Source organism: Copidosoma floridanum, unplaced genomic scaffold (assembly GCF_036245765.1).
Source record: "Copidosoma floridanum isolate Cflo_tuat_1 unplaced genomic scaffold, Cflo_Japanese_pri ptg000005l, whole genome shotgun sequence".
Lineage (NCBI taxonomy): Eukaryota > Metazoa > Arthropoda > Insecta > Hymenoptera > Encyrtidae > Copidosoma > Copidosoma floridanum.
Genome location: NW_028321882.1, coordinates 733414 through 756818, shown reverse-complemented (window position 1 = coordinate 756818; position 23405 = coordinate 733414). Strand labels below are relative to the sequence as shown.

The 23405-nt window shown below is 42.1% G+C and overlaps 1 protein-coding gene across 2 annotated transcripts in view; it reads right to left on the bottom strand.

Annotated features, from left to right (window-relative positions):
* The window catches only part of pps (protein partner of snf), a 285519-nt gene that overhangs the window by 84684 nt on the left and 177430 nt on the right, over positions 1–23405 (bottom strand). For both annotated transcript variants that reach the window (XM_089598135.1, XM_089598136.1), the window contains exon 9: positions 15936–16147. In XM_089598135.1, the coding sequence (XP_089454261.1) occupies positions 15936–16147 (212 nt within the window). The remainder of the gene's footprint in view (positions 1–15935; positions 16148–23405) is intronic.

The following is a 23405-nucleotide window of genomic DNA, read 5'->3' as shown; positions in this document are numbered from 1 at the left end:
TCGTTTCATACGAGGTAACTTGTATTTATAATTATATTATTTGCCATGTACTTTTATAGAAGTGTAACTTCTTACTTGGGTGCCTAAGCACCCATTATCCACTGATTTTTTAGTCTGGCTATTAGCGTTAATAGTTATTATTCCATTAATAGTTGACAGAAAAAAGTGCATTTTTTAATACTGCAGAAAATTTTCGTCCTTTGCACTAAAACCAATTAATCCTATAACTATTTTCATAATCAGGAACTAATATATAACTTCTTTGAGTTACTAGTACGGTATGTAAATTGGATAAGCTTTTGTAAAGAAATTTTAAAATCTTTTGATGGTCTTTTCAAGAGTAGTAAAGAAACTGTATGCTGTTCAACTTCACCTTAGTTTATTTAGAGACAGAAGTTAATGTGAGAATGGTCTTATTTAGGTTTATCTGTAGGCTTTTGCAAGTTGCTTCGCATTTTAGGCAGGCACCAATGCCGTCCCTAGTGCTTTTTCCGTGCAAGGTAGCATGGCAGTACCACTTGGCTGCAGTTCCAAAATCGAGTTTATGGTTTATCAGATGCATTATTTAAGTTCTATTCTTAAAATGTTGCTTTTCACAGTCAGTGACGTAATACTTCGTTTTGACTTTAGAAAACTTTCGTTTCAGTTCTAGTATAACTCTTTACTGCATCAAATTTACCGCAGCTGAATAAGTTGTACAATCTGAAAGTTATCTTATACTCTGGTGCTTTATCTTCTTTCCAAAGCGATAGTGATATACTGCTCTGAAAATCGTGCACTGGTTATTATTGTAATAAAAGCCCTGTGCTACGTTTAGGGCAACATAGGCATAGTTCACAGTTAAATTACATTAAAGATAAACTTTATCTACTTTCAAGTATTCCTTTTTTCACACCTCAAATTAGATTAAACTTTAGCAATAAAACTGTAAGACATTAGAACTTTACAGCGTTCACACAAATTATCAACTAAGTTTTCTGAAAAGAGACATTCTTGTTTTAAAGAACACTGACCCTACTACTAGATTTCCAAGGGCTAAAAATTTATTGTACATTTCATCGCTCCACTTTTTCTAAAATCAAATGTGACAACTTTCCTAAACTAGGGCATCTACTGCGTTCAAGCAAATAAGAAGCAACTTTGGAAATTTTACAAAGAACAAGATATATGCAGTCTTCATCAAATATAAGGAGACTTACGAATAAAATTTTATAAAAATCATTAAGATTATACTCAAAAACGAGTCCGATTACAACACCCTCAAATTATTGTAAAGTTGTTTTAGTGTTAAAAGCGCATTTCGCGCAGAGGAAATATTATCTATTAAGCTTATTTACATAAGTCACTATACAGAGTTGAGCTTACATAGTTAAAATAGAGTTTTGTATTCAATGAAAATTTTTATGGAGAATAGAGAAAAACTACAATACTCCTTAATCCAAATTACTAATTCACTATGAATACTAAAAAATAGCAACATTTATTTATTTACTTATTTGAAAAATTAACGGGCTAAAGCCCTACAAAATATGTAATAAAATTTAATGGTAACACAAGTTTTTAATCTACCATCCACGCTTATAAATAACGATCATGTCTACTGCCACCCCACAAACTGCATCAGCCACCGCTTAAAGGCAGTTATATTACTCGCATTTCTGATCTCAGCAGAAAGAGAGTTCCATACTCTCCTAAGGTGAGGCAACACAGAGCTGTGTATATAATTGCGCACTGTATTGGTTTCGAGAAAAAGGTTTTACATTTCTTTAAGTATAATTACAATCTCGAGGTACGAATAATAAAGTGATCGACACACAATCAACATTTCCTGCAAGCAACCCAAACATAAAACAGTCGTTGTGGACATGAGGCTGACAAACGTCTAATAGGCCAGTCTCTGACAGAATATGCGAATAATTATGATTGATTGGCAATATGAGAAACCCACTTTTGAACTACACAAATCTCAAAAATCTATGTTGTATTTTTTCAATCCCATACATCGCTTGCTGTAAATGCGGTCTCCAAACCTGGGAGAAATACAATAGGTGAGGCAATACAAGGGTTTTATATAGACAAGCCAATGTACACACATTAGTAAAATCCCTGCTACTTCTCATAAAAAATCTCAAGGCCTTGTATGGCACCAACAAGACAGAGCTAAAATGTTCATAAAAAATGAAAGAGTCCTCGAAGAGGACACCTAAATCAGGAATTTTAGGAAGTCTTGTCAGCGATGAGAGACTCAACGCATAGTCACGACTTTCCTAGACCTAGAAAACGAAATCGCAGCATATTTCTTTACATTGGCTCTAAGATCATTAGCTTCACTCCAATTAACAGTTCCATCAAGATCACACTGCAATATCAGACAATTAGAATCTTTATACATACATTTATATGATTTGATGTCATCAGCAAGAATTTGTGATTCGTGTATAACATCCTTAATATCATTAATGTGAATAAGAATTAAAAGTGGCCCCAAGTGCGACTCCTGAAGGACATCCGATTGAACAACTATACTATCAGATACAGCCCCATCAAAAACAACAACCTGCTTACGCTCAGTAAGGTATGAGATAAGCCACTTAAGCAGTGATCCCCAAAGACCAACTATATATAATTTTTGGACTAGTATCTTTTGGTCTATATAATCGAACGCTTTTTCATAATCAATATACAATACATCGAATCAACCTGAGCATTCATATCCAAAGCCTTTCTAATAATATAGCAAAACATCAACAGATTAGTAACAGTAGAATGCCCATGCCTAAGCCCATGTTGCTTATCAACCAATACATGACTTAACATATCACTTACTCTTAGAAAAACAAGCTTATCAAACAACTTTGCCGCAGTACCAAAGATTGAAGTAGGCCTATAATTTTCAACGCTAGCCTTTTTACGCTTTGAAATACAAGAATGACCTTAGAAAATTTCCAACTCTGCGGCATGCAACGAGTTGCCAACGATTGGTTAAAGCGAATCATAAGAGACTCTGAGATAACAGAATTGCAAGCCTTTATAAATGACGCAGGACACAACTCTCGGATGTATTTGTATCAATTTTATTACCAATCACTGCCACTTGGATTTTACCCAGGGAGAACAATAGAAAGTCATGCTGCCCCGGCACCGCATGGGTCTCAAGATCAAAGGCGTTAAGGCAATCAATTATATCACTAAAAACAGAACCAAAGTAATCAAAAAACAAATTAACCCTATCAACAGCGACCAAGGTAGTACGCCCTCCATAAGTAATGGTAGCAGGCACGTACCAAGCAGAGCGCATTACGTTAACATATTTCCAACAATTTTTGATATTTTTATACATCTCATTTTGAACTTTATATATGTAATGTTTAAAACATTCACGCAACGTCCAAATTCACACATACCCTTAAACGCTTAAACTTAATACAGTTTTCCAACAAACTAGACTGCAGACAAGCCCTATGCATTCTTCTGTTCGTAATTATGATGTTTAATGAAGCCCGAAGAGTACCATACAGGGTATGTGTTTGGCTTATACTACTTTTTAGGAAAAAATATGTTGATGACTTTCTATAGTACATCATAAAACTTATCAATGTTTAATTGGATGTCAACACCATCCAATAACAAAGGCCAATGTACACCCTGCATGTACTCAGTGATACCCTGAATATCCACCGCACCTAAGTCAAAGTCCCGGGTAAGGTTTTCGCTAGATTCTCCATACCGGGCGCTTCCCCGGGTGGCGGATAGGGGCATCCTCTTAAAATATGAGGTGACGATGGGCGGCTGGGGTGGCTCTCTGTGGTGGTGGTTGGGGGCGTGGATTGGGGGGCATGTGTGGCGTTGGCGTGTGCATCTGCGGCGATATGGACGGGAGACTAGTGCCCCATGCCTCCATCGGTGTGGATGCATAGGCCGGCTCGGCTTGTGCTCCTTGTTCTTCGCTTTTTGCTGCTTCCGTGATTGGCACTCCATTGCTTGATGCGGGCCAACAAAAACTAGCACCCATCGTGTATAGAAGTAAGCGGCGGTTAAAACATTCTTCTCGGATACATGCATCACACACTCTCCCTAAACTATCACAGGGACACTTACGGATTGTCCTGGATGCGTGTGGCGGGTCCTTTTCCAGGCTTGCATTGGAGGCCTGGCGACGGGTGAAGCCGGATGATGAGGCCCGGGTAAGTCTGAGTAACCACATCTGATATGGCTGTACGCCTCATAAACAAAAAAGACGTGGTGGGCCGACTAATCTAGGCTTACTACCACTGAGAAGGCTATATGGCGGCACCTTAGTGCCTTACGCCAGCCCGTTTTGTTGGGTTGTCTGCGCAATCTTGGGACTGTACACATGCCGCTCGTCTCGCTGGGATGACCGTTGTGTACCAACAAATACATACATTACACAAAAACACCATTCTTACACTTGTTACTCAACGCCAGAGCAGTCTCCGTGGGTGGGACTGAGGGAGAGTGGCGACTCCCAGCCGGCCCGAGCAAGTAGCGATTTCCTCTGGTAACAGAGAGGGCTGTTGCCCTGGTTTTAACCCTTTCTAAATACTTATTTCTAGAAAAAAAGGGTAGTGCTGGCCTTCGCGGGTCTGTACGACACAAAAAAGATGCTAAAATGAAAAACATCGATGTAAAACAAGTACCCCAGGCGGTAACCTCTCTGAGGGAATCCGCCAGCAGTTCCGATCCGGTGAAAGCCCGGGTGACTGACGCAGGCCCCACGGATTCTGGGGGGGGGGGCACAAAGACGTGTCTCATGGCCAAGAGGGACTGCTAAATATTCCATGGCCTTTCCTTACAGACAAAGGACGAAGAGGAAGCTTGTCGAGTATAGGCACTAACGACACCGAGGTTAGCAACGTGTCGGTATTTAGCCACCAGACCCAAGAAGAGCTTGCCTCTTTAGAAGAAAGTGTCACTAGGCTCGGAGTAAAGCGACAGCAAGTTGCTGATAAAGTCCAATCAGCAACGAATGACATTGCAGAGACGCTACAACTGATTAATGATAAGTACGGCAACACAGCGAACGCTGTTAAAAATGGGCTCAAAGCGGCGCTTAAGCATCTTCAAGAGGCAGAGGTGCTAAGAAAAGGATGTCTTACTGAAGAAGATTTGTATACCAACGCTTGGAAGTCGTCATTTGAATCCCTTCAGTGGAGGGAAAAAAGGCGAGATAATTTTCAACGGCATGTACAAAAACGAACCCTGAACACTGCCTTAAAGGAAATAGAACGAAGTAAGAGAAACAGGAGCCCAACGGACAGCCCTGAGAAACGCCAGCAGGCTATGTCTTCAAAGAAAAAGAAAACAGGCAGTGGCAAACGATAAGAAATTCCACTGAATGAAAAAACAAGCCGGAAGAAAAGAGTGGACGCCACAACAATAGTAGTAGTGAAGATAACTGAAGGACAGACCTTTGCAACGGTGCTGAAGACTATGAAGGCGAACTTTGACCCCGATAAGGCTAAAGTGGCAGTCCAAAGTGTTGTCACTACAAAAAAAGAAGACATACTTATTAAAGCCAAAGGTGTAGAGAAATCTACTGCATTCTCACAGCAAATTGAAAAGTCGGTAGCCAGACAGGGTACTGTCAAAATGAGCGACAGAAAAGTGACATTAGAGATATGAGACCTGGATGCCATTGTAGAGGAAGATGAGGTCAAAGAAGAATTCGAAAAAGAATTGAAGTAACAAGATGTTACAAATGCCTGGGATGTGGACACGTCTCGGGCAACCGTGAGAACGAAAAGAGATCCAAGCTTTGCTTCCGGTGTGGAAGCTCAAACCACCGGAAGAAAGAGTGTTCAGGCCCAGCACGGTGCTTTCTTTGCCCAACAATGGACAACAAGCACGAAGCAGGCAGCGGGAGCTGTCCTTTATTCAGAAGAGCCCTGAAAGAGGCCAGGAATAAGGCCCAAGCAGGATTAAAATAAGGCAAAATGGCATAGAGTTGAAAGACAGGCTTATGTGGACCCACGCTGCGCTGGGTACTTTTTACCTATTAGCAAGGGAAAGCATTAAGCTTATAGTGATGCTGGCTGAGGAGGCGGCCTACTATGAAGCACTAGACAAGGTGCCGGTCCTCAGAAACACAGAGTCTTTCTTAGGACTCGAGAGCATCAGCACCTTTAGCAAGTGGTGGCGAGTTAGCTTGTCAATGCTGTGAGACGCGGTGGTCTCCCTGGTGGCTCCACCCTGAAGTAATGCTAACGCGGTTCCGGGGTGGATCAAAAGCCACGCGGCATGGGGGGGGTTTTAGTGGGTATGGGTGGTCTAATAAAAAAAATCCACCGAGTCTAACACTACCGCTGTCTCTGCGGTGTTCCTCAATGCATTTCCTCTTCCTCCACAAAAAAAAAAAAAAAAAAAAACTCAGTCAAAGTACACACGGTCAACAACACCAGACGAGCAGCTTACAATAGAGACCTCGAAACACGCCGAAACATGATGCTTATCCGCCGCAACCAGCTCGTTCAGTACCGGCAGACAACCAATACTGGTACCAGGTGAATCAGTAAGCAGGAGATCAAGCGTGTAACCCTTGAGTGGGTGGACTTGAAAAAGTTGATAAAGATCCAGCAATAACACCTGATGACACATCTCTTGAGCACACTCCGAAATGACAGCATCACCATCTGTGCAAATTGGCATGGGATCAGAGAACTCATCCCAAGTTGTATTGGGTAAGTTAAAATCTCCAAGCGGGACAATCTTTAAGCTCTGGTGTTTATCTAATAGAGTCTTAGCATCATTTATACAGCGATAGTAGTTAGCCAATGGTGGCCTGGGGCACAAATAAGCTCCTTCAATAATATAAGAAAAACCAGGCACTTTTACACTGACAAACAACTGCTCAACAATCTCATCAAAGACGAGCACAGCGCTGTCAAACCACCTATTCACTGATATGAGGACACCACCACCGAGGCTTGTAGAGCCATCTAAATATTTGTCCCTTCGGTACAACACGATATCAGAAAGGCACAACTCAGCATCCTTTATACTCCCATGCCGGTATGTTTCAATAAGTACCATGATATCTGGTTCAGGTACAAGTAGCCTAACATTATTACGGAATACAGAGAGCTTAGTGCGCAGGCTATTGACGTTTTGATAATAGATTGTAAGAGAACCTAGTTTTTCTAAGGGCCCTGTTTAACTGAGGCTCGAGAACTTCTCTTATACTTTTTGAGGTCTATGGTGCCAAGTGTAGGTACACCCTTAACTAGCCTTACGGTCTTCTTGTTATCGGTACTAGTGTTATTAAATAGTTTAGCTTCTCGTCATAGGGAATGGAAAAGACTCCTTTGGGTGGCTGTCAGGTCCATCGCAGCTGTTATATGGTATGCAAATCACGCCTCCCAGCTAGGACAGCATTAAAATAAGTCCTGGTACTCATACACGCAATGATAGGCCGAATCGTACCATCTGCTAGCGTGAGTTGTGGACTACATTTTTTCATGTTTAATGTTTTTAACAACATTGTTTTTTTGCTTTTGCAATTCTTTAATTTGTTCATCCATTTCCTTTTTTTTCAGCTGCAGTTTTTTTTTCAAGCTGTTCTCCAATTTTTTTTTTTATTTTCTTCTGTAACTCTCTTTTTATCTTCTATAGCTTTGCGTTTCATTTCTTTCTCTTCGGCAATTTTTCCATGATACTCCTGCCACTCGTTTGATCAAAGTAGGCTACTATTAAATTTCTTCTTATTTTTCTTTGTTGGAACCTCTTTTGGCCAAACAAAAGCAGCTTAAAAATTAGGCTGTAAGCATGACTGAAGGTCAACATCACCTTGATTTTTTTAAACAAAAATTATTCCTTTATAAGAAAAAAATTTGAACTGTCTTGCAGTGAATTGAACTTATAAATACTATACTTTTTTATGATTCCTGAGCATCTTGACGAGTCAATGTTGCTGCTTTTGTTCATGGAGTGGCCACTACTAACTACTACTACTCCCGGGTGGGGTTTTCGCTAGTTTCTCTATACCGGGCGCTTCCCCGGGTGGCGGATAGGGGTGTCCTCTTAAAATATGAGGTGACGATGGGCAGCTGGGGTGGCTCTCTGTGGTGGTGGTCAGGGGCGTGGATCGGGAGGCGTGTGTGGCGTTGGCGTGTGTATCTGCGGCAGTGTGGACGAGGGACTAGTACCCCATGTCTCCATCGGTGTGGGTGCATAGGCTGGCTCTGCTTGTGCTCCTTGTTCTTCGCTTTTTGCTGTTGCCGTGGGTGGCACTCCATTGCTTAATGCGGGCCAACAAAAACTAGCACCCGTCGTGTATAGAAGTAAGCGGCGGTTAAAACATTCTTCTCAGATACATGCATCACACTCTCACTAAACAAACACAGGGCCACTTACGGATTGTTCTGGGTTGCGTGTGGCGGGTCCTTTTCCGGGCTTGCGTTAGAGGCATCGCGGTGGTTGAAGCCAGACGATGAGGCCCAGGTAAGTCTGGGTAATCCACATCTGATATGGCTGTACGCCTCATAAACAAAAAAGACGTGGTGGGTCGACTAATCTAGGCTTACTACCACTGAGGAGGCTATATGGCGGCACCTTAGTGCCTTACGCCAGCTCGTCTTGTTGGGTTGTCGGCGTGGTTGTGGAACTGTTCGCCTGCCACTAGTCTCGCTGGGATGACCGTAGTGTACCAACATATACATACATTACATGAACACCTTTCTCAGACTACTACTCTCCCTAAACCAAAGGTGTCATGCGGATCGTGCCGAAAAGTTAGTTGGCCGCCGGGGTACTGGCGGTCTCAAACGATGCCTCGTGGATACCTGGCGACCTCCACGAGTATTCAGCCTTACCGGCACATGCGGGGCTCTGTGTTCGCGGACTTTTATTTCTCTAGCTACTCGTGGGAATAAAAATTAAGGCTACAATTGTAAGGGTTTTGGGAAAGGGGAGTTTAAGTAGGGCTGGTAAAGGCCACGGCAGAGCAACGGGAGAGGGAAGCCAGGAAGAGGCTCTCTTCAACCATCTGCTGCAGGTCTTGGTCAATCTGGGTGGACTATTAAAAAAATATGGGACCACCCAGAAAGATATAAGAAGTGGAGTTGAGGAGGCCCTATTTACAACTTAGGGCTTCCAAAAGGAGTTGGCTAGTATCGCGGCTGGGGGGAGGGTCGGGGTCCCCACCTCTCTTTCCGACTCCTTCAGGGGAGAAGAAGGGGAAGGATGTGGGGAGCTCTCTGAGTCCCACTGTCATGGCGCGACCGCCAAAAAAAAAGACGCGGCGGTTGGAGTCCAGTCCGGATGAAAAGAAATGGACCCCGCCCGCAAAGGAAGGAAATGGGGACGGTTAGGAAACGCTGAGAATCCGCGTCGGAAGGCCAGGCCAGAGGCAATCCGCATTAAGCCAGCAGAGGGAAAAAAGTATGCCAAGGTCCTGGTCCAGATGAAAAGGGTGAGCCTGGACGAGAACAGGGTGGGGGTGGCATCAGTCAGGGAGACGAGGACGGGTGGAGTCCTCGTCAAACTACGGAATGCCAACGCTAGGCACCGCGATGCGTTCGCAGCAGCGTTAAAAAGCGATGTGGCGAATGCTGACGGCGATCGCACCCTCGTCCCGAGTCTTGTCAGGGAGATCCGAGACGTTGACCCGACGGTGACCGAAGAGGAGGTGAAGGAGGCTCTGAAAGGTCGTTTCGACACGGCTGCTCCACCAGAGATAGTCGTGCGGCTTTCGTCGAGAACGACCAGAGGTAATAGGGTTGCCTATGTCGAGGCCCCTGCGTCTGCGGCGGCGGTCCTCGACAAAATGGACCACCTGCGGCTGGGCTGGGTCAACTGCAGGATTCGGCCCAGGACCAGAGCCGAGCATTGCTACAGGTGCCTTGGGTTCAGCCACATCTCTACTCGGTGTGGCGGGCCTGACAGGACCGGGGCGTGCTTCAGGTGTGGCAAAAAGGGTCACGAGGTACGGAGCTGCTAGCAAAAAGAAGCGAGCTGCTACCTGTGCGAGAACGTGAATCCAAGGCCGGATACCAGCCACGTCACTGGGACTGCTAGGTATGAAGCCCTACGGGCGGCTGTGGAAATAGCTTCCAAGAAATGGCGCTGGGCCTGTATTTAAATCTTGACAGGACCGTGCTCGCGCACGATCTGTTGGACCAGTTTTCCCGTGCCCGGGGTGTGGATATGCTCTTTATAAATAAGCCATTCCGCACGTTACCGGGCCGAGGCTGGTACTGCGACAGGACAAGAGACGGAGCCATCCTGATTCGCAGCGACAAGTTCTCCGTATCCAATACCGGAGATGGAGACGGATTCAGATGAATCAGGTGTGGGAGTGCTTTCTATGTAAGTTGCTACATATCCCCAAACATTTCGATTGGTGTCTTCAGAGAGCGGCTTGCCGAACTTGAGGATGCCGTTCGAGTGTGCAGGGAGAGTGGTGATGTTGTCCTGGCCGGCGACTTTAACTCCAAGGCCGTCGCTTGGGGGGAGCCGAGAACCGACCCCAGAGGAAGGGCGGTGCTAGAGATGGCTGCGAGGCTGGATCTCATCGTCATGAACTCTGGTGGTTCAGCAACGTTCAGGCGACCTGGTAGCCGGGGAACGATGATCGATCTCACGCTGGTGTCGTCAGAAATGGCGGCACGAGTGTCTGACTGGCAGGTCCTGGAGGACTACACGGGCAGTTATGACCAGTATGTCAGCTTCGTGGTAAACGAGGATTGTGGTGCAGGCTCGCGATATGTAATTCGAAGGCGCGTTGCCGGGTGGAACGTGGCAAAACTCAACCGAGATTTGCTGCTGGAAGCCATGGTTAGCGCGCCACCTCCAGCCGATTTGAACAAGATCACAAATCCAGAGGAGGCCGAGACACTCGTGAGCGGCACTACGAGACGGGTCAAGGAATGGTAAGACGCGTGTATGCCTAAAAGGTCTGCCGGAAGAGGTCGACGTTCGTGCTACTGGTGGACCGAAGACATCGCTAACTTGCGCAGAGAGGCGCAGCATCTACGGCGTCTAGCACAGCGACCCAGAATTCACGAAGGTGACGGGGTAGCTGTTGCCACGTACAGGGAAGCAAAAAAAGCGTTAGTGAGGACGATCAAGGTGAGCAAGAACCGATGCTGGGGCGAGCTCATCGCCAAAGTAGATAAGGACACGTGGGGCCTGGGCTACCGGATCGTGTTAAAAAGACTTCGCGGTACGGACCCGACGCCGCCGATGGAACCTTCTTTTTTGGAGAGGGTGGTCTCTTGCCTTTTTTCGGAGCATCCCGCTAGGAGGCGAGAAGACGTAAGTGTGGGACAAGTGCCTCTCTTCACGCTCGATGAATTAAGGTCGGTGGCATCGGAGACGTAGGGGCGAAAGGCCCCCGGGTCGGACGGGGTGCCGTCCGAAGTCCTCAAGATCATAGCTGCGGAGAAGCCACACGTTTTGTTGGACATGTTTAATGCGTGCTTGCGCGTTGGACTGTTCAGCGAGCGTTGGAAGATCCAAAAGCTTGTTCTTCTGGACAAGGGCAAACGACCTTCCCTGGTACCGTCGTCATTCCGACCCTTAGGTATGTTAAACAATGCTGGAAAAATGCTAGAGAGGCTGATAAAAACCCGCTGAAGAGGGAAAGTCAGCCTCTCAGAAAATCAGTACGGGTTCCGAAAGGGGCGATCGACGGGAATGGCTGTGGCTGAGGTTCTCGAGTCGGTCAAGGAGGCATGGAAACTTTTTCATAAGACGAGGAGCGTCTGTGTCCTGGCGACTCTCGACGTAAAGAATGCCTTTAACTCGGCGAAATGGTCCGACATAATGAGGGCCCTGAAGAGCCAGAATGTGCCGGACTACCTCAGAAAGTTTCTGGACAGTTACCTTTAGGGTCGAGTACTCTGGTACGACACGAAGGATGGACCAAGAGACAGGCATCTGACGTCAGGAGTCGCACAGGGATCTGCCCTAGGCCCCGATCTCTGGAACCTGGTCCACGACGAACTTTTGCGCCTTGAAATGCCTCCGGGGGTCGAGCTGACGGGCTTTGCTGACGACATAGCATTACACGTCACAGCGACATCGCGAGAGAAGGCCGAGCGCAAAATACGATGGGCGGTCGCGATAGTGTCGGATGGCTCCGGGACCACGGTTTTGAGCTAGCTGTAGGAAAAATGGAGATGGTCGGCCTCACCAGGCAGAGATGGTTCAGACGTAACTTTCGCCTGAGCGTTGCGGGTGAGGTAATCTGCGCAAGTCCGGTGGTGCGCTGCCTCAGAGTGTGGATCGATTCACGACTCACCTTCGGGGAGCACATCAGGAGAGCAGCCGAAAAAGCCGCTAGGGTCTCTGGGGCGCTTTCACGGTTAATGCCGAATGTTGGAGGCCCACGGGAAGCCAAAAGACGGCTCCTTGCGTCGATCTCCAACTCGATCCTGCTGTACGGCGCGGAGGTATGGGCCGACGCACTCGCGAGGAAGGATGTCCGAGAGCGCTTAACTTCGGTGCAGCGCATCGGATCCTTAAGAATCGTGTGTGCCTAGCGCACGGTCTCCTCCACTGCTGCTATGGTGATAGCACGAACGATTTCCGTCGTGTTGCTTGCGCGGGAGCGAACATTCTTCTCAGATACATACATCACACACTCTCACTAAAAAAACACAGGGACACTTACAGATTGTTCTGGGTTGCGTGTGGCAGGTCCTTCTCCAAGCTTTCGTTGGAGGCCTGGCGGCGGGTGAAGCCAGACAATGAGGCCCAGGTAAGTCTGGGTAACCACATCTAATATGACTGTACGCCTTATAAACAAAAAAGACGTGGTGGACCGACTAATTTAGGCTTACTACCACTGAGGAGGCTATATGGCGGCACCTTAGTGCCTCACGCCAGCCCGTTTTGTTGGGTTGTCTGCGCGGTCGTGGGACTGTACACCTGCTGCTCGTCTCGCTGGGATGACCATTGTGTACCAACATATACATACATTACACACGAACACCATTCTTACACTTGTTACTCAACGCCAGGGCAGTCTCCGCGGGTGGGACTGAGGGAGAGTGGCGACTCCCGACCGGCCCGAGCAAGTAGCGGTTCTTTCTGGTAACAGAGAGGGCTGTTGCCCTGGTTTTAACCTTTTTTAAATACTTATATGTAGTGTAGATATAGTAGTAGAAGTAATATTAGAAGTAGTAGCAGTGGCTTTTTTTGCTTGTTTTTTGTTTTTCTTGTTGTTGTTTTTCTTGGGAAGGAAAATGCATTGAGGCACACTGCAGGAACGGCGGTAGTGTGAGACTCAGTGGATTTTTTTATCAGATCACTAATACCTACTAAACTCTCCACCCATGCCATGTGGCTTAAGTTCTGCCCCGGAACCGCGTCATCATTACTTGAGGGTAGAGTCAGTAGGGAGAGCATTGTATCTTACAGCATTAGTGAGCCAGCTTTTCACCAGTTGCTATAGGTGCCAATCCTCTTCAGTCTTGAAAAGGACTCGGGGTCTCTTGAGCCAGCACCCATGTCTTAAACTACTTTAAAAACTTTGGACGCTTTACTTAATCACCCCTTGGGCTTTCCTCATGGCTTCTTTCAACACTTGTCTAAAAATTTGGCAGCTCTTACTACCAGCTTCGTGTTTCGTGTCTTCTGTCTTGCAAAGGAAGCACCGTACTATACCACTGCATTATTTTTTTGGTGGTTGCAGCTTCCGCATTTGAAACACAGCTTTAATCTGTCCTCTTCTTTGCAGTCATTGGATACATGTCTATATGCCAGACATTTTAAACACCTTGTTACAACTATTTTTTTTTTTTTTTAACACGGCAAGAGACGAAGCCAATCTTGAACCGGCCTACGTGTTCAACTTCCTTAGCAGCTATTTCGTCAAGGGTCACGAGCACCATTCTTTGTCCCTTAGCATTTGTCTTAAGAAATTAAAGCTCTCAATTTTGGTTTCTGCTTCCGATGACTTTTTCAAATGACTGCCATACCTCTGCTTCTTCTAAAACAGTGACATCAGCCAAATCCTGCTTAATTTTCTTAAACGCTATTTGCCACTGTTTACCGCCACGCGCAACACACATACCTCGATAAAAGCCATGTGGCGAGACAGATTACCAATCAGGTTGCCACGCAGAAGGTACAACAGGACGACAACACCACCAGGTGCAGTAGCTTCGGTGATGAGTTGATAGTGTAGCAGGCTCACTGGCACAAAGAAAGCACGTTCCTGCAGCTGCAGCCGCAGCAAGACGTTTAGCGTGGAGAAACGGCCAGCAGCTAGAGGCAGCAATAAAAATCTAACCAAAAAGGCGGGAAATCCGCCCTCGCAGAGAGTCGTCCAACAGTCCTCATTGGGTAGCAGCGTGCAGGGGTTGACATCACGTCGGGGTCACCAATGTGGAGAGTTGGCCCTGGCTTTGTCCAGTGCTCTCTCCAGATCACTGGTACTGCTCCGGAATGTAGGGTATAAGTATGACCGCTCTGCTAGGCGACTAGCCTTCGACCGACTATACCCACTAATGTACAAGTGCATTTGCTTCGCGCTACGGGAATTCCCTTACTACTCAGTTAGTTTTAATAGAATATCCTCACACTCTTACTGTTCTGAGCGTCTTCTTCTGGCTTGCCCTCGGTAAACCTTTTTTTTTGGTCGTCCCAGTATTTCGCCTTATGTCAGAGCTTTCCAAAGGACTCCTCATTCTTTTGGCTTATTCTATTTGCTTAAAAGCAATTTTCAGAGTATTCATTTAGACGTGCCGTCGGAAATGATCAATTTCGTGCTCCTTATACTGCAAGGATTCAAAGTACTGCCTCATGATTTGTAGGGCCTTTCTTTATTAAAAAGAACATCCTATCTAATAATTTCTGCCGATTCAGGGTGCTTAAGAGCAGCTTTAAGGCCATCCTTAATAACCTTTGCCGTGTTACCATACTTTTGATTTATGGCTTTGAGTGCCTCTTCAATCTCTTTTGTTGCTGATTCAACTTGCTTAATTTTTTTGTTTCGTTTCAGTTCAAGTTTTGCGCCGTCTGTTACCATGGCAGCAAGCTCGTTTTGCGTCTGGTTGCTAAAGACACTAACATCGCTCTGCTGGCTAGCGTTGCTACCTATGCTTGTAAGGCTAGATATTCTATCTTTATCCAACAATGGCTATCTAAGGTTTAGTAAACCTTGTTGGCCACCAAAAACATCTTGAGGCCCCCGCCCCCAGAATCAGTGGGGTCTGCTACAGTCACCCGGGCTTTCACCGGATTGGAACTGCTGGCGGATTCCCTCTGAGAGGTTACCGTCTGGGGTACTTTTTTTACATTAATATTCTTCATAGTGGTATCTTCTTTTTTAATGCGTGCTGACCAGTGAAAGTTAACACTACCCTTTTTTCTAAAAATAAGTATTTGGAAATTGTTAAAACCAAGGCAATAGCCCTCTGTGTCCTGAGAAGGGTGCTGCTTGCTCGTGTTGGCCGAGAGTCGACACTTTCCTTCAATCCCGTTAGCGGAGACTGCTCTGGAGTTGTGTAAACAGTGTTAAAGCAGCGATAGTGTCTGGTGAAAGTGTATGCAGGCAAACTACAAGTGCCCCAGCGCGACAAACGTGTGTTTGCTTCTACCTTACGGAAGATAAGTAATGGTAGCAGGCGTATTTGACTGTTTGCGAAGGACAGAAAATAAGTGGTGGCAGCGCTACTACAATGTATACTTATTGGAAACTATAATAACGGTTGACCTGCGAAATTCTAACTTATTTAGGTTTTATAGGTTACAAAAAGATATACTTCTTAAACTACATGCGTTAAAAACATTGACATCAACATTCAATTAAATGAATTTGTACTTAAATACAATTTAAGTGATAGCTATAACAAATGTTAAAATTGTTATGAATATAAATATTATACAATTTTCACGACGAAAATTTTCAAATTATTATTCATGCTATTAATTCATTTACTTAATTAAATAAGTAATTATAAATAACATACCCATAGTTTTCGTAACATGTACGCATTTTCCATGGAACCAGTCCTGGCACATGTCACAGCATATCATGAACCTATTATTGTGGGGTTGTCGACATATACACCATAACCTATTTGGATCATCTTCTGAGCCTGAATTAACCTCCTCCTCATCGTTGTCATCAATGTCATACATCATATCACAATTTTTTAAACCCATATGAGCTGGTACTCTCCTGTAATTTACAATGCTGTGTTTTATTATAATGGCACATTAAACAAAATGAGGGATATCTTTATAGGTCTGTTTTTAAATACTTTTAACTAAAGGGTTGCAATGATGCATCATGCTAAAAAACTCGAAGTATTTGAGCAACGCAAATGCACGTTCTTATGCTTAAGCGAGTAAGTAGGACTTCACTTTTTGAATTTTAACCCTTGAGCAACCATAACTCATAATCTACGCAGTCAATAAATTAAGATGTATGAGTGGAATCACGAAAAACATTTAACCTAATTTTTATATCGTTGGTAAACGTTAATGTGTACCAAATCTATACGATTGGCTATTTATCTATCGGTTGTTTTCAGGTTGTACAAATATGATGAAGTAAGAAAGTCACTCAAAGAGATCCATGTCGAAATGCGTATCAAATTTTTTCATAAACAGCTTTGATCAATACACTGAAAGTTAACGTGTATTTTTCTATTTCAAGTATTCTAATTGGCATAGGCATCCTACAATATTTCATTTTCAAAATGTAATGACTAACTCAAGATTAGAATTGTAAGTTTATACCTATTTTTGACGATTTTAAGCTTTGTTTTAATGTTTTTCGAATCTAGCTTATAAATGTAATAGAGTTACTTTTAGGAAGCATTTGTGATCAGGGATCCGTTGGGAGTCAATCAGCAGGAAGTTAATAAATACATTTACAAATGTAATTAGGATTCGCTGCTTATTCATTATAACAACGCTTCACTGGCCATTTGCACCAGTCTCATCAGGCTAAACAAAATTAATGACACACTTTTAAGAGGATTACTGAAAATACACTTACAGCAATGTTAATATAAGACAAAAATGTCAACTAGCCCCATATCAAAAATAAAAAAAATTTCATTGTTTCTTCAAATAAAGACAGAACTAATAAGCTCAAGGAGACAAATGTCATCTAAAAATAAATTAAGACACACATATGTGTATTGATAAATTGTCTTCGAAATGTCAGGTTTTAAGATTTTTGGAGTTGTGGAATATACATTTGGAAGTGACCAGGTAATAAAGACATGTAGTTAAAAAATACAAACAGATTTTAGAATTCATATTTTATATTTTCTATTATCAAGCAGTATGATAGACAAAGATAAAAATACTGACTTTTAAGGTCATAATAGATTTTAGGTTCAGGTTTAGTGAGTTGATAAATATAATGTACGCTAGATTTGGTCAGAAAAACTTTTCATTATTCTGTAAAATCAATTTAACGGCCTCAGGAAGTTCCATATCGATGCTCCAAACGACGACTATGCTCTATTTGCCCCTGGATGCAAACTATACTCTCACGACATCCCAGGTGAAGACTCTGCCATTTTTCTAGTCCAGACGAAAATTACGCCATTTTCTGGTCCCAGACGAAGACTATGCCGTTTTCTCGAGCCCGAACGAAAACTATGACTTTTTTCTATCTCAAACAAAAACAATATCTTTTTACTGATCCTGGGCGAGAACTTTGCCCTTTTTTTGAATCCAGACGAAAAATATGCCTTTCTCTCGAGTCAGGACAAAGTCTATGCTCTTTTTCCTTAATCTCAAAAACATTCTTTGTTATTTTCTTAAAAGCAGAGGCATTAAATTTTCTGGGAAAACAGTCTTTTACAAATTTTTGGCACTACTGGTACCACGCTAATATCCCTGAACCTTCTCTTCAATCTTTTAATAGTCATCTACTTAAAAACGTTTTTACAAAAATACTCTGTATTTTTTGATATTTAAAAACCAAACACAGAAAGAGATTTGTTTTATCATTTAACACTTTAAGTTCTTAGTATTAAATACTTGTATTTATAGTGTTCAATTAGCAGCATTATTAGTACTTTAGTGATCATGTAAATCGTGACGCCCGAAGTACGATTCTCATATGCAGGCTGTCATGCAGTAAAGGGAAGCATCGTTGATAATTGTTACATAGCTATTTCGGTCCCCTGTCTGTATGCATGAGTTTGTTTTGTTTACAATTCAGGAGTATCAAAATCGTATACAATACATAGCACAAAAATAAGAAAACATAAACATAAACATAGTTCTAAGCTCAGAGAAATAAAGAGTAGTCTTCATGGGTATGCCATTAAGACGAACCACCGAGGAGGCTGATGATGTTTCCAGCAGATGTTGCTGCCCTAACTCCTCAGCGGTTTTTTCTTGGCTTGCTGATGTACCAAGAGGTGCTTTGACAGTACTAGGATGGTTGAAAGAACATACATTATGCCCTAAGGCAGTGGGGCTAGTAGTGCTTTGGACGGACGTTTCATGGTATTTCGCTAGGGACGGGATTTTAAATACCTTTTTTACGTGGCACTCTGTCATCTTAGTGATCCAGGGTGCAAATCGGCTGAGGTCGCTTGCTCATTATAGAAAGTAAGAGTGTCAATTGTAGTCAGAATACTTAGCTGCATGACTAATTCTGCTCTTGACGTATTTTCAGGGACTGACAATAGTAATTGATATTTTATGGGGAATATTATCACCAGACTTACTGACTTTGAATGCAGATGGCTTCAGTTTTGCTTCGACACTACCTAGCAGATCCTACACAACTAAAGTGGAAAGCTAGCATTTTTTGCAAATCTTCGAGCTAGTTATTGTAATTGTTATCAATTTTTTTTAGAAAAAACCATTAAAAACATGCAAAAATCACCGAGGGAGTGTCAAGAATTAGTATGAAAAATGTCAGCAAAATCGGTTGAGCAGTTTTTACGGCTACCAATTACGATGATTTTTGGGACATAGCTTTATATATTGAGGAAATTATGCCACGGATTTGTGTCTTACTAAACAAAAAGCTTTTCTAGATTATTCGTACATAGTTAAACATTGAACAAAATAAACAATTAAAGTAAACCACGTTACAGAACGTATTTAATGAACGAATGTATTCAATAAAAGTTATAGCAAGCGATAAAAAACATATTTCTTCATAAATTGTTTCTCGCTGAAAGTTATACTACCTGTTAAAACGAAGCTTTTTTTTAATTAGGTACCATTCAATGACCTAGTTAATTATATTGTTGATTACGCTAAAATAGGCTTTTTCTTGACACTTTCTTAGCGCTGAGCCAAGAAAAATGCTTTTCTGATTCTCAGCTGAAATATATCTTTTGTTAGTGCTCAGCTAAAATAAAATTTACTTAGAGCAAATCTAAAATGTGACCATTCTTTAAGCGAATTTGAAGTGAGACCTTTGTAGGGCAAATCCGACGTGGAACCTTTCTCAGGGGAAGTATGAAATAGGACCTCCTACCTTCCAAGCGACGCGTCGCGACGCGATGAAAAATAAAAAAGTAAAAATTAATATTTATAATCACAGTAAAGAATGTATTAGCAATTATGATTATAATTTTATTACAGAAAAAGGATTAATTTTAATCCTTGTCCAACTTATGTACACGAACTAAATAAAACACACACACACACACACACACAGAGGCGAGTGAGCGTATTTGACCCCATATTTTCAAAAAAATCCTCTGCAAGATAATTATTAGAAAAAAATCTAAAATAGCTGAGTATATTTTTGAAAAGCCAAAAACGTCCAAAAGGTCCGTAAAACAGATTTTTTTTGGCGATTTTTGATGCAAAAAAAATAACATAGTCTAAGTAGCGCTTGAAGAGACGAAGACAAATTATTTTTTTAAGTTCCAATCGGTCAACAACTCTTCCTACAAAAAAATTAAAACCACCAAAAATTGTCAATTTTAGACATTCAATTACAACCATGAGGGTCCTAAGAACTTTTTTCAGCGCTTAAATTGTAGGTATTTTTAACACCTAGCTTTGATACAAATTTAGTTACGAAACTTTTTTAAGTTTTAATACAATTTACCACATATCAGAATTTTTCCAGTGACTTGCCACTCTCTTCATTAGTATACATCTTTTTCGACATTACGATGCCATTTTTTGTCTTTTTGCAGCATGGTCGTCATAAAATATATCAATAACTCAATCACGTCATCATTTCGTAATATTCTAAAAATTTTATTCTTATACTGCTTGTAAAAACAAAACGTTATATTCGAACCCGAGAAAGCGCGGATAAATAAAATATACCAACTTAAATAGTTGTGCAAAAAACTGACTCTGTTGTCTATCAACCAAGTTGCCCCTCTGTTGTTCGGTTCTATCAAATATATACTGTCTCTCGGTGACAACTAAGTTAACAACGCCAACAAATCACGGGCTTCCTTTATGACAGCTACGCTATTCTTGAGTACTGACAATTCTGTCACTATTTCTACTATCGGAAAATCTGCGTCTTTTTCCACAATTACCGTTTTACATTCGATTTCATTTAACTTAGAACATAAAAATCTTATTAGACGTCGCTTGTTACTTTCATTGGTTAGAAATTTTTCTTGCAAAATTATTATACGAGTGTGTGCTTCAAAGTTGATCTCGCAGCTACCAACTCGTTGAATTTTGAGAGACCTCTCAGCGCTTTTAATTGATGATACGGTATTTTCAAGGCAGCCATCGAAAACAACAGTGCAGTTAACAGAGCTGTAGCGTCGTGGTATGTGTCTGGTGTACTTTCGTATTTTAAGTTAGTCGTATTTAAACATTAAAGTTACTTAATAGCATGAATTGTGTAAAAATGTTATTATGTTGGTAAGTGAGAAATGTAAATTAAAAAGGAGCATTTTTTTGTACTGTTTAACTGAAGAGCGTTTCTTAGAAAATTATTTTATTTTAAAAAATTTGTTATAATTTTATGGTCTGTTTACGTAGGCAAAATTTTCAGTTCCTATCTGATTGGAAAAAAGTCTGTTTGCTAATTAAAATAATCTGGTTTAAGCTTCACTACAGGCAGGGTTCCAGCGTGGCGTAGATTAGGGAAAAATTTGGCAAAACCTGGCATGACTTTCACAAAGCTTCAGCTGAGTGAGGTAATCTGTTGATCTTATACATAAAGTCGTTGTATGTATAATAATTAGAGAAGTGTAGTTAAGGTATTAAAGATAAGATTACGCGCAAACTTTGTTTCTATGTACCACAACAATCAAATGATAAGGACAAATCACTTAAAATCCATTTGAAACAAAATACAAACTGGTGGATAAAAAAATAATGTCAATAGACCTTAGCTGCATTTTTAAAAATTCCAAGGACTGGGTTGGAGGAAAATTTACTCTGCCAGACATAATAAGAAAAATGAAAATTCTGATGAAACTAATGGGTAGGTTAATGAGTTCTAAATAAGTTGTGTTTTTTTCATAAAAGTTAAATTACACTAAGATAACGTTTTTATCACTAAATAAGATAAATGATGATACTGATGGAATATATGCTGTGATTAAAAATTAACTAAATAACATAAAGTATAAGCAATGCATGTCACATGAAGAATTACTTTTATCATTGTGTCCTAACTCTCGATTATTATTCACATGGGTTTGTAATCCTGTCCAGCACACACACACACACGCACATGAATATATATATTCAAGGATCAAGGATCAAGGAGACAAGCGGCGAGCGCTGGAAAGAGATGATTTTCAAAATCTTATTTCTACTGGTGCGCATATCAACGAGAACGTAAGTCCATTTATAATAAAATTAATTTTATACCTCACGTCCACTCCCCGTGTTTGGCGTTTTTTTTTCACTCTTAGAACCCGAAGAGAAATCGTGCGAAACAACAGACTTAAATAAACAGCAGATTAGGAAAATTTGGGCATATCAAACATAAAACAGAGGGAATTTATAAGTAGGCTTTTACAGATATAGGAAGATTCCTAAAATAATATTTCTCCCTATTTATCACTTAACAAAGAAAGGACACAAAATTAAAGAGAGCTAGTGAAAGACGAACGCTGCTCTTTTATTTTTTTATCTCGCCTGTCACTACTCTTTCCATCCGATTATTGTTAAGCTGCGACACAGGTAATTAAACGCAGCCCCGTTGCTAGGAGAATAAATACACCTTATCAGAACCAAAAAGGAGGATCCGACACATAGAAATACATATATAAAAGAGGAAAAAAAAGAAAAAGAAGATAAAAGGGAAAAAATGATTCATCTACGCGACATTATCCATGAGTCAGAGAGTGATAGCGAAGGCCCAAGTAATAATATGACGGCAGACTTGTACAGGCCAGAGCCCAATAGTAAACAACAAAAGGAAAATATGACGGAACGAATGTTAGAATTGGAGCTGGAACCCGAGGGGTGCGAGAAACTAGACGCCCTGGACGAAGAAACAAAAGCGATAGTTATGAGTTTATTTTCAAAGATAAAAGCAAAACCAAAAAGAGCAGAGGAAGTGAACGTGCCACATGAGTCAAACACAGAGACTAGCCGAAATCCGTCACCGACGATAAGGGATCAAAGTGATATATTGTGTGACACAAACGCAAACACAGGACGTATAAATAAAGAAATGGACCCTCTCTTTGACGAACGAGTCATCGAGCGAAGCTTAAGGGAAACTGAAGAAATACGCGGAACTCGAAAAAACAAAACAAATATGTTATCAACACAATGGAGCATGCCAGAGAAACAAGAGCGGCCGATTCACGTTACACCCCGTTACGAATATCAAGGCACAAGAAACTCCGGGACGAGACTTACATGCTCAACATCTGTGGGACGGATTAAGAGATATGAACAAAGAACCTGGAAAAATAAAGGGATTCGTGTCTATGGCAGCAGAACCACCGTTGACTAATAATTACACATACTGGACCGATTTTAATGAACATAGGGATAGGGACAATATAGCACCAACCATGGGCCTATATACAAAAAATATGCAAGCTACGGGTAATCATAACCATCCACGCAGATCGCAGAATTTACAACAAAACATTCTGCCCACGCTCAGCCACATGGCAAATAGCATCCCGTTCTTCGACGGCGACCCAATCGATCTGCCGCTATTCGAAAGAATGGTAAGAATGACTGCTCAAATGATCGGTCCAGAATATGAATTATTTTTCCTTGGAACCATTGCAAGCAGACTAAAGGGAAAAGCAGCTGAGCATTTCGCGCCTAGATTGGTTCTATTCAGCACAGTTCAGGAATTTATTCGGGAACTTTCGAACAGATATGGGAGTATAAATAATTCGGACACTTTAATGGCACAATTGAAGATAATCAGACAGCAAAATCGGGAATCGATAGAAGATTACGGCGGAAGGGTACAGCGATTATATAACAGGCTCACGATGCTGCACGATTCGAATCCAAGCTTACTGCCGATTCAAAAGCAGGTC